The sequence below is a fragment of the Chrysochloris asiatica genome, unplaced genomic scaffold, assembly GCF_000296735.1.
Source record: "Chrysochloris asiatica unplaced genomic scaffold, ChrAsi1.0 scaffold00037, whole genome shotgun sequence".
Lineage (NCBI taxonomy): Eukaryota > Metazoa > Chordata > Mammalia > Afrosoricida > Chrysochloridae > Chrysochloris > Chrysochloris asiatica.
In genome coordinates, this window is record NW_006408555.1 from 4,714,149 (window position 1) to 4,729,147 (window position 14,999).

Sequence of the window (14,999 nt, forward strand, 5' to 3'; positions counted from 1 at the left end):
TGTCTTGGAAGACGTACATACAACCAGAACGCTCCTTAGAAGGGAAGATGGTGAGACTTTGTCTTAGGGACTTTGGAAATGTTATCATGAGGGATCAGTCCCTAGAGATGCACATCATGTTGGTCAAGTTGTTAAGTGCCATCAAGTCGGTTCCAACTCATTGACCCTCAGATAGGGTTTCCAATTAGCAGCTTCTGGGTTTGAACTACCAACCTCGTGGTTAGCAACCCAGCACTTATCCTACAGCGCCACACCAGAGGATCACAAAACAGAGGAAGACCCTCAAGGAGATGGATGGATACAGTGGCTGCCAGCAATGGGCTCGAACACAATTGTCAAGACGGAGTAAAATTAGGCAATGCTGCCCTCTGCTGTACATACATGACGACCATGTGTCAGAACTCACTGGGCAGCATGCAGCAACAACAGTTTGAATAAGTTGTAGTTAACTTGAACGCTTGGCTCAATTCCTCAGTTGTACGAAAGTTCAAGCCCATGAGGGGCCCCATCCAGTGTCTGAGTTTGAGGGACATACTTAGAACCACATGACGCTCTGATGCCATCAATAGTTGGAGGATTGGGAAGGTGAGATAGGACTGGGAGAGTGGGCGTCGGGAGGACAAGCTAGAAGCTAGGAGAGGCTCCTGGAGGACAAGGTCTAGAGAAGGTCCTGACGGGTGAGCAGACCTCAGGTGATGGAGTCTGGTAAGTTCTCTGGAGAGGGAAAAGGTGGCCAGTTGGGCACTTTGGGTGGGAGGAGGTGGGAAGATGTAGAGCTCTCTTCTCTCTTCTCCCATCACTCCAAACCAAACCCAACCTACTGCCATAGATTCCCACTCACAGAGACCACAGAGGATAGGGTACAACTATCCCATTGGATTTCCCAAGACACACAACTTTACGGAAGCCGACCACCCCATCTTTTCCCATGGAACAACTGGTGTGTTCAAACCGCTGGTCTTTTCTGTTAGCCACCAAGCATTTAACCACTGTCCCACCAGGGATCCTTCCTACCATCCCACCCACCTAAAACGGGCAGAATCTTCTCCCTGGGTTGCTGCCAGACCTATCTCTTTTCTCCCTGGGCGGAGCCGCCCCACACTGTCACTGATACGCCACTTTGGAGTAGCAGGTGGATGGGCGATTGGGCTCTATCCTGGTGCTGAAGTCACAAGCAGGAAACTGAGCTGCCCCCGCCTTTAAGGGGTGCTGAAAGGAAGACGGGACTTAAGTCAGCCAAGAGGAGTGGGCTCAGGCAGGCAGACAGGATGGTGGGGATTCACCTGAGGACACAGGTGAAGAACGGCATGACTGGAACATTTGTGGACGGTGTTGTTGGGACATAACTGGGCATGGTATTGACTGCCAGGGGAAGCAATGCGGAGATGAATTTGAAAGTAATTGTTGTTGTTGTTGTTGTTGTGAAGTGCCGTCGAGTCGGTTCCGACCCATAGCGACCCTGTGTAGGGTTTCCGAGGAGCAGCTGGTGAGCTTGAACCATTGACCTTGCAGTTCAAATGGCTTTGCAGTCCGGAGCATTAACCCACAGCGCCACACCAGAACTCCTTGCAAGTAATTAAGAGTCAGTAAAGTCTGGGCAGAATCTACTATGAGCAAAGAAGAGTGAGAAAAATCAAAGATTCAAGGAAACATTGAGTCCAAAGGGTTAATGGGCCACATGAACATCTGCCTACACAACCCAGAGACCAGAAAAACTAGATGGTACCTGATAGCCACTAGCAATTACTCTGATTGGGAGAATAGCAAGCCCTGGGCAGAATGGGAGAAAAATGTAAAATATTCAAAATCTTAAAAAACAAAAAAAGGCCAGACTTATTGGTCCAGTAGAAACTGGTGGAACTTTGGGCTGTAAGCACCTGCCAAGCCTGGAAGATAACAACCCACTTACACCCTATTCCCCAGGGATCATCTTACAGCCAAACAATAGATGCGCCCATAAACCGAACAGTAATTCCAGGGAGGAAAGCACTCCTCACAACTATCAAGTCTATGAGACCACCAGGGCAGCATTTGCTCAAAAATAGCATTCAGGAGACAAGATGTGGCAGAAAAGACCAGAGGATGGAAGGAAGGAATCCAGGGAAAAAACAGAAGGAGCGCTGTTAAATTGTAAGGATGGCAACCAAGGTCACAAAGCAAACTGCATAAATTGTTGAACGGGAAGCAAATTTACTCTTTACACTTTCAGCCAAGCCACAATGCAAAGTTAAGCCAAAAAGAATAAAAGGCTTAGGAGGGAGTTTAAGGCGGCATGCACATAGGGGAGATGGACAAGACTGTGTTGGATTCTGGGGAGGCAGGGCAGTTCCGTGGGAAGTGAGGCACAGTGTGGTCTTAGTGAGGGGTGGAGAGGACAGCAAAGTATAATTCCAGAGTGAAGACATGGCAAGAATGGGCAGAAACTAGAGACAAGCTAGCAGAATCAGGCACTGGAAGGGGAGATGGAGGCACTATGATAGAAAACACTCCATGCTTTCTACAGCATTCTGTCCACAAGCAGCTCTGGTTCTGGTTGTCTGGAATCTAACAAGCACACATACGTGACCATCATGATGAAAGGTATTATGATATTCATCCTCACGGTTGGATGGGGACCTTCTGTATCCCCATTATGACTTCTGAAGCATTTCTCAAGCTGAAAGGACTAAAGAAAAAAAATTCAAGCCTCGAGTTACAATAGTGAAGCAAAATACCGAACGACATGGGTAGCATCACAAGAAGATGTAAGAAATGTACAAAGTCACTGTACCAAGTAGAGTTGGCTGATGTTCAACCATTTCAAGAGAACCAACAGTATTGAAGGTAGAAGTCCAAAGCACACGGGAGGCATTGCGAAAAACCAGGCTGCAAAAATTAGTGGAATACAAATTGAAATATTTTCAACAAACTGATGCAAGACTGGAGGTGCTGACTTGTCTATACCAAGAAACTTGGAAGACAGTTATGTGGCCAACTGATTGGAAGCGATCCATATTTATGTCCAATTCAAACAAAAGTGATGCAATAGAATATGTAAACCATTAAACAGGATCATTAATATCACACGCTAGAAAAATGTGAAGATCATTTTAAAAAGCAGTTGAAGCAGTACCATTAACAGTAGCTGCCAGAAATTCAAGATTCAGAAGAGGATGTAGAGCAAGGCATGTGAAATGACTGAGCTTAGAGAGATCTTGAATGAAAATGGAGACCACCAGAAAGATGTTTAGTTGAGCTTTACGGACTATACAAAGGCCTTTAACTGTGTGAATCATAGCAAATTACTGATAAGATTGCAAAGAATGGGTAGTATTCCAGACAACTTAATTGTGCTCGTGAGGAGCCCATACGTAGACCAAGAGGCAGTCCTTAACAGAACAAAGGGGTTGCAAATAGTTTGATATCAAGGGTGTGCACCAGGGTTTCATTCTTTCACCATACTTATTCTATCTGTATGCTGAGTGAATCATGTGAGAAGCTGGATTATGTGAAGAAGAACATGGCATCAGCATTGAAGGAAGACTCATTAACAATCTACAATATGCAGATATCATAACCTAGCTTGCTGGAAGTGAAGAGGACTTGAAATACCTACTGATAAAGATCAAAGACTACAGCTTTCAGTATGAATTCCACCTCAATGTAAAGAAAATAAATAATCCTCACCACTGAATTAAATAACATTATGATACACAGAGAAAAGATTGAAGTTGTCCCAGACTTCGTTTTGCTTAAGTCTACAATCAACACTCATGGAAACAGCAGTCAAGAAATCAAACAACGTATTGCATTAGGCAAATCTGCTGCACAAGACCTTTTTAAAGTATTCAAAAGCAACAAGTCACTTTGAGGACTAAGGTGCACCTGACCCACGCCATGGTATTTTCAACCACCTAATACGTGTGTCAGAATCGACTCAAGGGCACTTAAAGAAATACGTGTGTGGAGCCCTCCTGTGGCGCTGTGGGTTAATGCGCTAGACTGCCAAGTCAGTTTGAACTGCAAGGTTGGTGGTTCAAGCTCACCAGTCGCTCCTTGGAAACCCTCTACAGGGTCGCTATGGGTCAGAACCAACTCAATGGAATTTAATAACAACAACACGTGTGTAAAAGTTGGACAATAAATAAGGAAGACCATAGAGAATCGATGTATCTGAATTTTGGCACTGGCGAATATTCTAAGCGCACGAAGAACAAACAAATCTGTGTTGGAGAAAGTACAGCCAAAATGCTCCTTACAAAGGAAATTTCCAGACATTATCATTATCTCTTGTTCTTTGGGTGTGTTGTCAGGAGGGATTAATCCCTAGAGAAGGATGTCATGGTTGGTGAAGTGGAGGATCAACGAAAAGAAGACCCCCAACAAGATGGGCTAACACAGTTGCAACAGCAATGGATCAGGCACAACAACAATTGTGAGGATGGTACATGACTGGGCAGTGTTTTGTTCTTTTGTGCATAGTGTCCCTATGAGAGGGACCCTAACAACTACCAAGACGTTCACTATGGATCAGAATTGACTGGAAAGCAACAGGAGGGGTGGGTACCTTTCTAAGGTTGCTGAGAGATGAGATGGGGTCTTTCTTATCCAACAGGTGAGTGAAGATGCAATAAACTGAGAAAAAGATTCCTTCTCTTCCTGTGAGCGAAACAAAGAGAGGTAGGAGGCAGACCTGCTGGGGAACAAGGGAAAGAGCTCGGCTTTGGACGACTCCAGAGCACCGTGCTGAGGGAGGAAGAGGAGGGCTCAGGGGAGGACATGGGCAGACCAAAAACAGAGTTGGGGGCCAGGCCTGAAGACAGGGCACACTACTGAACTCGGGGTCACTTCCTGTCAGCAGACACAGAGCTGTGCTAACTCTCCCAGCATACAGTCCTGAGGGACTTGGAGTCCAATTTAGAAATGGAAAGGAGGAGAATGAGGGGTGCTGACCTTGCCCCACAGGTTGAACCAGGTCATCAGATTACTCTGGGGGCTGTGCCTTTGTCTCCAGCTCAGGATAGAAAGTCCTGTTTTGTGGCCTGCACGCCCACTGTGCATAAAGGGCTATTCTTTGGGGACACTTATTTGAAGAACTTTCTTACACAGGCTGCTTCCTGAACCTCAAGGGTTTCCAAGCACATGGAAAGGTTTCCAGAGGTCAGCAGCCAGTACCCAAGGTGAATAAACAAAGCTATTGAAGGCTGCCTGGTGTTTCAAATCACCCCCAGGAAATAGGAGGGCCAGTTTCAAAGTACTGTGGTGGAGATAAGTAACTGATTGAAAAATCAAATCAATTGCTGATATTCAGGGACTGCTCCCCACCCCACTGACAAGGGCTGACTTCATACATTATGACAACCCCACGAGATAGACATGGATGCACTCCCTGTTACAGAAACTGTAAAATCCTTTTCCCAGAGCCAGAACTCGAAACCTAGTACTTTCTGACCACTGACTCATCTTCAACCACGACAATCAAGCAAGTTGGCCATTACTCAGTGCTGCCAGACGCTGCTCCAGGCACTTGTATTACACAGTTCTATCCTTACAATCCTCCCAGGAAGCATTATCAGCTCATTAACTGAGGCACAGAGAGGTTAAGGGACTTGCTTAGGGTCACACAGCTTGTGTGCTCTAAACCCAGGACTCAAACAGGGCAAACCAGCCTCAGAGTGTCCTGCAAGCGGTCTCTTCCCCACTACAACAGCATCTGCTGTGGATGTTTAGTCCTCCTCCACGGCTGCACAGGATGGCGCTTCCCTACCTGGGAATCTCTGTCTCTGTCTCTCTTTCTCTGTCTCTCTCTGTCTCTGTCTCTCACACACACACACACTCTCACTCACTCACTCACTCACTCACACACTGTAAGGCAGAGCCCACCTCCCCAAAGACACCTGTAAGTATCATCTTGGCTCTCCCAGCTGTCCCTGCAGGTAGGACTGGGTCAGCTGGAAGTAGACGCCGGATGCTCGTGTATGAGGAGGTGGGCTGTAAGGGACCTGTTTTGGGGAACACCAGAAATGGTGGCACTGGAGACCAGCTCTGTTATACGGTTTGTTCCTCAGTGTTTCAGTTGAGCCCCTACTTCTGCATTGTCCCCAGAAGTCTGTGAAGTATATCCTTTTCCAATGACACTAACCCTGGGTGACTTCTGGTGCTTAGCTAATGCAGACCCTCAGTGGGTGTGCCCAGATTTTGTCCTTGCCCTTCTGTGGCTGGCACCCGAGTCAGCAACAAGGAATGTCCACTGAGCAAGAATCTCCCCAACTCGCCCACGATGCTGCTTCCCAGTATGCTGAAGAACTGGGGTGTGAACTCAGTGAGGACAAGTTGGTGCATTTTCTCCACGACAACACGGTCAGTGTCTGGCCTGTAGCAGATGCTCAGTAAATAAAAGGCGAGTGAAGGAAGAGTCATCGTAGGATGCTGTTGAGATACTATCACTGGGGACCATTCTGGAACGCGCCTCACTTAGTCAAATCAGGATAACATGAGTGGATGTGAGCCCCTAGCTCACAAAAACATCTCCTGGTGACCATGTTTGTTGTACCCCTTCCTTTGAGTCACCTCGCTGGCCACGTGACGAGGCCCATCAGAGGCCTTCCCTGGGACTCGTCTATCTGCTATTGTGGGGGAGGATCTGAGTCCACGGTGGGGACAGTTCTGGGGAAATCCATCAGAGGAGGGGTTTGTGGGGCCAGCCAAGACTCAGAAGCAGAAGGGAGATGAAGAAAAGAAGAGAAGTGGAGGAGAAGGGATTGTGTCTATCTGAGGCCCTGGATCCAGCTGTCACTTAAAGGGGTGTGAGTTGGATCCCTGTCCACGGCACCCCGGTTCTCAATTCAGGGTTCAAGAATGGTATCTGCGAGGGGTCTACCACCCTGCCTTCTGGTATAGCAGCTGAGGACATCCCATCCCCCTCCACAGTCCCATGGTGGACAGGATTTGGAATCGCACAGACCTAGGTTCAAGTCCCAGCTCTATTTAGTGTCTCTTGATCCCACACCTGACTCATCCTCTGACCTCCAATTCCTGGGACGTAACCTGCTGCTTGACCTGAATAATTTTTTATTTTCCAGTGTCTAAGGAGCTCTGGTAGCGTAGTGGTTACGGATTGGGCTGCTACTCTCACGGTCAGCAGTTCAAAACTACCAGCTGTTCCGCAGGAGAAAGATGATGCTTTCTGCTCCCGTAAAGATTTACAGTCTCGGAAACCCTGTGCAGGGTCGCTGTGAGTCGGAATTGACTCCACGGCACATAACTACTACTATGAGTCAGAACCGACTCGGTGGATAGCACACTTAACATTTGAAGGCTGTGCATAATGGGCAAATTGCTGAGCCTCTCTGAGCATTAGCCTCTGTAATGCACAAGTACAACATGACTGCTTCACAAAGCCATCTAAACTGACTCAAGGGATTCAGAGTTTCAGGAGTAGATCAGGACAGAGTTCAGCAGGTAAGTAGGGACACCCCACAATGCCCTCTCCCCCAGCCTGCTTTGGCCAGAATCAGAGATCGAGCACCTCAGGTCACCTGGACACCCTGGTCCCAGCCTATGGAGAAGTCTGAAAGTCAGGCAAAGGAGCCACACGAGGCGACACTTTGCCTCCTGCCTCTACAGATGGCTGAGGACTTCCACAGAAGGCAAGCCAGGACCTCAGCCCCAACCCACTGCCCCTCATTCGCTCAGCTCCCAGTAGCCACATTGAGGCCACAGGCAACCAGCACACCATCGACAATTCCTGGAAGGTCTCCATATGTATATCCCTGGAAGAAGCCCAGTCTACTCGAAACTTTACTTATCCAGGATGACCTCAAAGAGCCTAAGTCATTGTTCTTGGAAGCCAAGACACACTAGCACCCCACAATTAAGGGATCGTCTGCCCAAGACCCAACGCCCAAAAATGACGTATTAGAAAAGTGGGCGCTGTTTTTTTAGGATTTGTGTGTGAGTGTGTTTTTCTTCGTGTTGCTTATTTTAACTGTAGATTGTGAATTAAGTGAAGGTTTGAAGAGCAGATTCTCGGTTTTACGTTCAACAAATCATACGCTTGGCTTATCTCAATGATTGCTGCCTCCTCCACGTAACCTCTGTCATCCCACTTCCTGTGATTCTTGCTTCAATTCCTCCTCCTTTCCCTACCCTTCTGAATTTTGTCCTTAGGAAAATGCTGCCCTTCTGAGCTCAAATGGTTGTTTTCCCCCAGCCCAATGTATCTATCAACTGCTTGGCTAAAGACTGAGCCCAGGATGCAAGTTCCGTTCTAGACCTGACGGACGACTATGACCACAGGCCATCGTCTTGAGGTTCCACTAGTCTTGGGGTTCCACTAGTGTCTCTCTGACCAAGACCCTGATCTTTTTTATGAGTCTGTGTTTAATTTTCTTCCACATCTTCTCCTCGTCTCATGTGATCAGTTTCAGAGCAGTTGGTCATGATAGTGACGCACCATCTAGTCCACTCACCCAGTGAACTGACTGTTTCCAAGAAGTTTCCATTTTCACTGCCTTTCTTTTCTCTGGACAGAGAGAGAACCATAGTTCTCTGGTGATGTCACCGTCATCATCATTGATTCTCTTCTGTCTCTCTCCTCCTCACTGAGCAGACCGATGACACTTCTTTCTGACATAAGCATGCCTGCTTCTAGAAGCCACTCTGGTCCCATTACCCACCCCCACTCTGGTGTAATCTGCTACTGCTGACTACAATGAACTAGAAAATCACAAGCAGAGAGAGCTTAAACTGAGAATGGGGATGAAGAGTTGATGGAAGAGGACTGATGGATGTCCCGGCATGTGGTGAACCAAAATGCGGGTGATTTGAGTTCACCAAAGGCACCTTGGAAGAAAGACCTGGCCATCTACTTCTGAAAAATTAGCCACCAAATTCCCTGTGGAGCAGTTATACTCTGACACATATTGGGACAGCATGAATCAGAGATGAGTTGATGGTATCTTTTGCATGTCTGTTTGTGCATGTGTGTGTACATACATGTATGTGTGTGTATGCATATATCCGTCTGTGTGTGTGCTTGTGTGAGGTAGAAGAAGTGGCATCGTGAGACGTGTCCACTAGCTGAACTCCAGGTCTGGGTGTCCTGTGGACGAGGTTTGGGGGCACTCACCTCAGTGAGGCGGATGTCTGCCGGGATGCGGTCTCCGATGGACAGGGACACGATGTCTCCTGGGACCAGGTCCCGCGCCAGCAGGTGCTGAAGTCTTCCTTCTCTGATGCTGTATTTGAGACAGAAAAAAGCAGAAACCCCATCTGTGCACATGGACAGACCTGAGCAAGGTAACAGAACATGCTTCATTTTCCCCAGTAATGGATACGCTTTGCTGCCTGTGTGGGTTTTGTCATCGTACTTCATGTACACTAAGACTTTTGGGGAGATGGGTGACTTCGGGAAACCCTGGCATGTCTTCTGCAAAATGTGGCTAAACTCTCAGCTGCTAAAACTAAATACCAGCGGTTCAAGCCCACCAGTGACTCTGAGGAAGAAAAGATGAAGCGATCTGCTTCCATGAAGACTACTGCCCAGGAAATGCTACAGGACCATTCTACCTTGTCCTACAGAGTCCCATGGGTCCGAATCAGCTTGACAGTACCGAACAGCAGCGATTTACTCAGGGCATCCTGGCCTAGAAATGGTAAAGCACGTGGCTACCAGACACACCTCAAAAGAAAGGTCTGACAATCTACTTCTGAAATGTCACCGCTTCACAAACCAACAGAGCGCAATTCTACTCGGACACTCACGGGTCACTGTGAGTAGGAATCAACTCGACAGCGACCAGGTTTTGTTTGTTGGGTTTTTTTGCTGTTCACTTGGTATAGAAACAAGGCTGGGTCTGGGGAAGACTTTCAAAAGCCTCCTGCGGGTGTTGAAGACCTTTTCTACAGAGGCCTTCATTATGCCACTGCCGGAGCATACACCACTCAGGAGCTCCTCAGAGCTGGGAGGGACATCTGGGACTAGTGTCCGTAAGTCCGTCGGCCACTAGACAACAATGTGCTGTGGTGCACTGGCCTGGGCGGGACCCGACCCCCAAACTCCTTCCATTCATCCTTGTGGGAGCAGCAGGAGAGCCTTTTAGATACACAGCCTCCTGCTCCAAACCTCCAAGGTCCCCCACTACCCTGGGAATCAAAGCCTCCTCCCCCGTCACTCCACCAGCCCCGGAACACACCAGCTTTCTAGTCTCAGGCTGTCTGCAGTGCTTACAAGTGGGGACACACACAGCCTCCCCTCTGTCGTTTTGTTACACAGTGGGATCTTTAGGGGGTGGGGCTGATTACAAAGACATCAGTGGGCCCCATGTCCTGTCTGACACTGGCTTAGGAATGGACCTCATGTACAACAGTGGTCCGTGAGATGGGAGCCCTTACTCTCACATCCCCACATATACCTGCACACGACCACATGTGTGCACACGTACACACATGCACATATTCACATGCACATGTGCATAGCAATGCATACGTACCTACCCATCACATCCCAACATGCACACACTTCCTTCCATAGGCACCCACACACATTCACACATCCCAGTACACATGGACACACACCTACACATGTGTACACACACCCTAGTACCCACTGACATGTACCCACACACATTCCAGTACACGACACACACACATGCTCACATCACACCCAACATGTGCACTTACACATGTGTATATACACATCCATGTGCACCCCAAAACATGCACATACACATGTATACATGCACAGAGGTTCACATGGGCACATTCACAAGTGAGGGGTACGCCATGTGAGGACCCAGCTACAAGGAGGAACATCAAGCAGGGCCAGTGGCCAGCAGACATAGGTGTTCTGGCTACAGCTCAGCTCCTCCCCAAAGTGTCCTCCTGTTCCCAGCCGAGGGAATCAACACAGTGCAGACCCTGTATTTGGGCGTCTAGACTCCAGAGCTGTAAGGGAGTACATCTGTGTTCCATAAAGCCTGTGGTAGCTCGGGATGGAGGCCCGAGGAGACTTGGGCACTCCCAGCCTAAGGTTGCCCTCGCTTCACTTGTCACAGTTAGCTTTCTGGAGAATTTGTTTGGATTTCTAGGTTTGGGGTGTTAGCTTTAATACACATGCTGTGTTCTGGAAACACTTCATTCCTCAACTTGCTTATCACCTGCTTCCCCTAATGTAAGGATGGGAGCCTCAGACAGTGCCACTGGGCCCTCAGTGTAAGCCGTTTCCCCAGGCACATAACAGGTGTTCAGAAAATATTTGCTGATTGTGCAAAGGGTGGAGGGGATGCAGGAAGGGTCTGCATGCAGCTGCTCTTTCCACCGCCCCACCCCTCCCCTCAGGAGAGCAGGTGGTCTCCCCTGCCCTGCCATTTTCAAAAACACAACGGCCTCTCAGCAGGAATTTCTGGGGATATCAATAATGCACACTCTCCACTTGGAAGGCTGAGACCTGATATTTACACTTAGGATCCTATCATCTGGCCACATGAATCATTTAAGATTCCTCTTGCTCTAAGATTACATCACACACCACACACCTGGTTTGCTCCAAGCCTTTGTCCAGTCCTGGTAGCACATTGGGCTGTTAATTGCAATGTCAGCAGTTCAAATCCACCAGCCGCTCCACAGGAAACAGATAAGGCTTTCAGCTCCCATGAAGATTTACAGTTTTAGAAACTCCATACAGGGTCACCATGAGTTAGAACCGACTTGATGGCATACAGCAGCAGCAACGCCCACAGCTCACCTGAATTCTCTGCGTGGTACAGTCAGCATGCTCATTAACTGAAAGGCTCGTGGTTCAAGTTTACCCAGAGGTGCTTCAGAAGAAAGATCTGGAGATCTAAGTCCTCTATGGGCTTGTTTTGTTTGGTTGTTCATCCTTATCTGTCTTGTATAGTTGTTGTTAAGTACCGTGGAGTCATGTCTGACTCATAGTGACCCTGCATAAGGTTTCCGAGGCTGTAAATCTTTATGGGAGCAGAACGCCTCATCTTTCTCCCACGGGACCGCTGGTAGTTTCGAACTGCCGACCTTGAGGCTAGAAGCCCAACTCGTAACCACTATGCTACGAGCCCCTTGTCTTGTATTAGGGACCTGAATATACATATACCATACACACACACACCCTTGACTGCTGAATCCAGGACAGATAACTCCTTTTGCCCCATGAATCACTTGAACTGTACATGGCCAAATGCGAGGGGACATCAAAAGGTTTGTGGAAAAAAATCCATTATCTTTTCATTCTATCTTTCCACACACTTTTTGAAGTCCCTACATATATGCTAAGGTTCTTCCTCAAGAACCACCCTTCAGAAATCAGGCTTGTCTTCTAGCTTAACCCCTTCTAAAGGCGGTTATATACCCCATGAGCTCATGGGATGTTTCCATGATTGTATTTTCAGCAGCAACATGTATCCAAGAAAGACACTAGCCTGAAAAGACTTCGTATCAATGGGACATTTCGATGTTTCTAGAAGTCAGTGAAACTGAATGCAAATATATTCCTAATTCCTGGGTAAGTTTTCCTACATTTCAATTGCATGGTCTTACTGCAAATGAGCCTTTGATGGATGATTTTAAAAAGCCTTACTGTACACAATTCCATTTACATGTCGATTTGGAAAACACAAATCTATGGGGGCAGAAAACATAGCAATGGTTTCCAGGGACCAGGCCCGGGCTAGATTCCTTGAAGATGGGTGACTTGGGCTCTGAAAGGGTGGTCTGTACTCCTGGGGAGGGGGAGGGTGGTTCCTTGGGAGCAGGCTGGGTTCCTCAAGGACCTGAGTGAAGTCCCCGGGTGTGGAAGGCCTCTTGGTCCTAACTGCTGGAGTTACCACATGACAGTCTGCACACTTTAGAACTTCTAGAACTGAGCCCTAAAACGGCTGGGTATTACGACAAGTTACACCCAGAACGTTGGTGGTTTGAGCCCACCAGTTGCTCCACGGGAGGAAGAGGAGGCAGTCTGCTTCTGTAAAGGTGACAGCCTCGGAAACACTGTGGCCAGTTCTGCTCTGCCCTACAGTGTTGGAATCGACCCGACGGCACTGTGTGGGTGAGGAGGTGTCTGTAACTCGGGTGTTCATAAACCGGGGACTGCCTGCAGCAGTCAACTTTTTGAACAGTCTCCAATCTGTATTGTGATATAAGAAAGTCATTTAAGTATCCATTTGACTAGTACAGTGCTCCTGGAAAGCAGTACATCACACAGGCGTAAATCCCCCAAAGGTTGCTCGCTCAAGTGGGCCAAACTTCTCTAATTTGGAAGAAGAGAGAACTGCTTTAAGTTTGGTGGTGTTTCATGTCCAGACAGGTGAGGTACTGTGAGCCATCCAGGGAGAGCTCAGTGGGCTTCATGGGCCTCACTGTCAGAAGGAGGATAACATTTAGGATTTGTGAACTATATACCACCAACATGGAAACATGGGAGTGTGGTATGAACCACAAGGTTGTCAGTTCGAGCCCACCAGTCACCATGGGAAAAAGATGAGGCTTTGATAGCTCCCACAAAATTGTTGTTGTTGTTAGGTGTCATGGAGTCAGTACCGACTCATAGCGACCTTATGCACAGCTGAACGAAACACTGCCCGATTCTGGGCCAACCTCACTACTGTTGCCACGCTTGAGTCCATTGATGCTGCCACTTGGCCAATCCATCTCACTGGGAGTCTTCCTCTTTCTCTCTGACCCTCCACCTTACCAAACATGATATCCTTCTCCAGTGACTGGTCCCTTCTGACAATATGTCCAAAGTATGACAAAGTTTGGCCATCCTGGCCTCCGAGGAGCACTCTGGCTTCACTTCTTCCAACACAGATCTATTGGTTCTTTTGGCAGCCCATGGCACTTTCAGTATTCTCCTTCAACACCATAACTCAAATACATCAATTCTTCTACACACAAAGATGTACAACCTCCGAAACCTGAACATGGTTGTTATGAGTTGGAACCGACTCCACAACACTGAGCAGCAGCAGTAACAACATCCGCACACACCAGCCAGTCTGAGTCAGAGACAGTTTGGAGAACATGCCGATGAGTTTAGGACCCCCTGACTCAACACGAAGCAGCCCCACCATTTATAAAGAGGCTCCATGAGCAAGAAGGCCCTGATATTGGCCCTCCCTGGGATGCCCTCTCCCCTGGGCTCCTCCATCAGGCCCTGACTTTGGGATCTTTTTAGAATCACACTTGGCACATTTTAAATCCATGTCCCTGACTTAGAATGTCAAATATCTGGGAGGAAGAGAAATCTGGGATACCCCAAAACTGTCTAAAAGCCGGTTTCCTGGCTGCCTTCCCCTCCTTGGGCCTCGGAGCTGCATGCTCAGGTTTTGGTCCTCCACAGAAGTGACTAACAGTGGTCTCCTTGCAGGGCTAAGGTGGGAATTAAATGAGATCAAGTACATGCTGGACTTAGCCTAGCCCAAAGGGCTGTGCACAGGGTCTTGGCCATCTGGAGGCATCCCTGAGTCTATCTCAGCTTCTCCCATCAACTCTGTTCCCATGTCAGGAACAGGCTAATGTGAAAAAGCTTAAATTCATGCTCCATCCTGGCTCAGCTTGGAAAGGGAGAGGGAGGAGACTTCAAACTCTAAAAAACATTTCATGTCTTACAAACAACACAAACTTAGGGATTACTGCTATCACAGAACTGATGTGGAAGATTCCAGGGGTATAGCATTTTCCCTTCTGTGTCTTCTGGTTTCCTTTATCCAGCCACCACCACCCCCCCTTGCCCTTGAGCAAATTCTGACTCAATGTGACCCTAAAGGCCAGGGTTGTTATTGTTAAGTGCCATCGAGTCGGTTCTGACCCATAACGACCCTGAACAGGGTTTCCGAGGCTGTAAATCTTTACGGGAGCAGAAAGCCTCATCTTTCTCCCACAGAACAGCTGGTAGTTTCGAACTGCTGACCTTGCAGTTCACAGCCCAATTCATAACCACTATGCTACCAGAGCTCCTTAAAGGCCAGGGTAGAACTGCTTTAATAACTCAATGCACGAGCCAC

The 14,999-nt window shown here is 48.0% G+C and overlaps 1 protein-coding gene across 1 annotated transcript in view; it reads right to left on the bottom strand.

The window, feature by feature from the left end:
- ATP2C2 (ATPase, Ca++ transporting, type 2C, member 2) overlaps positions 1 to 14,999 on the bottom strand; it is an 82,550-nt gene that overhangs the window by 23,726 nt on the left and 43,825 nt on the right. The window contains exon 8 of the mRNA XM_006860288.1: positions 9,110 to 9,218. Within this exon, the coding sequence (XP_006860350.1) occupies positions 9,110 to 9,218 (109 nt within the window). The remainder of the gene's footprint in view (positions 1 to 9,109; positions 9,219 to 14,999) is intronic.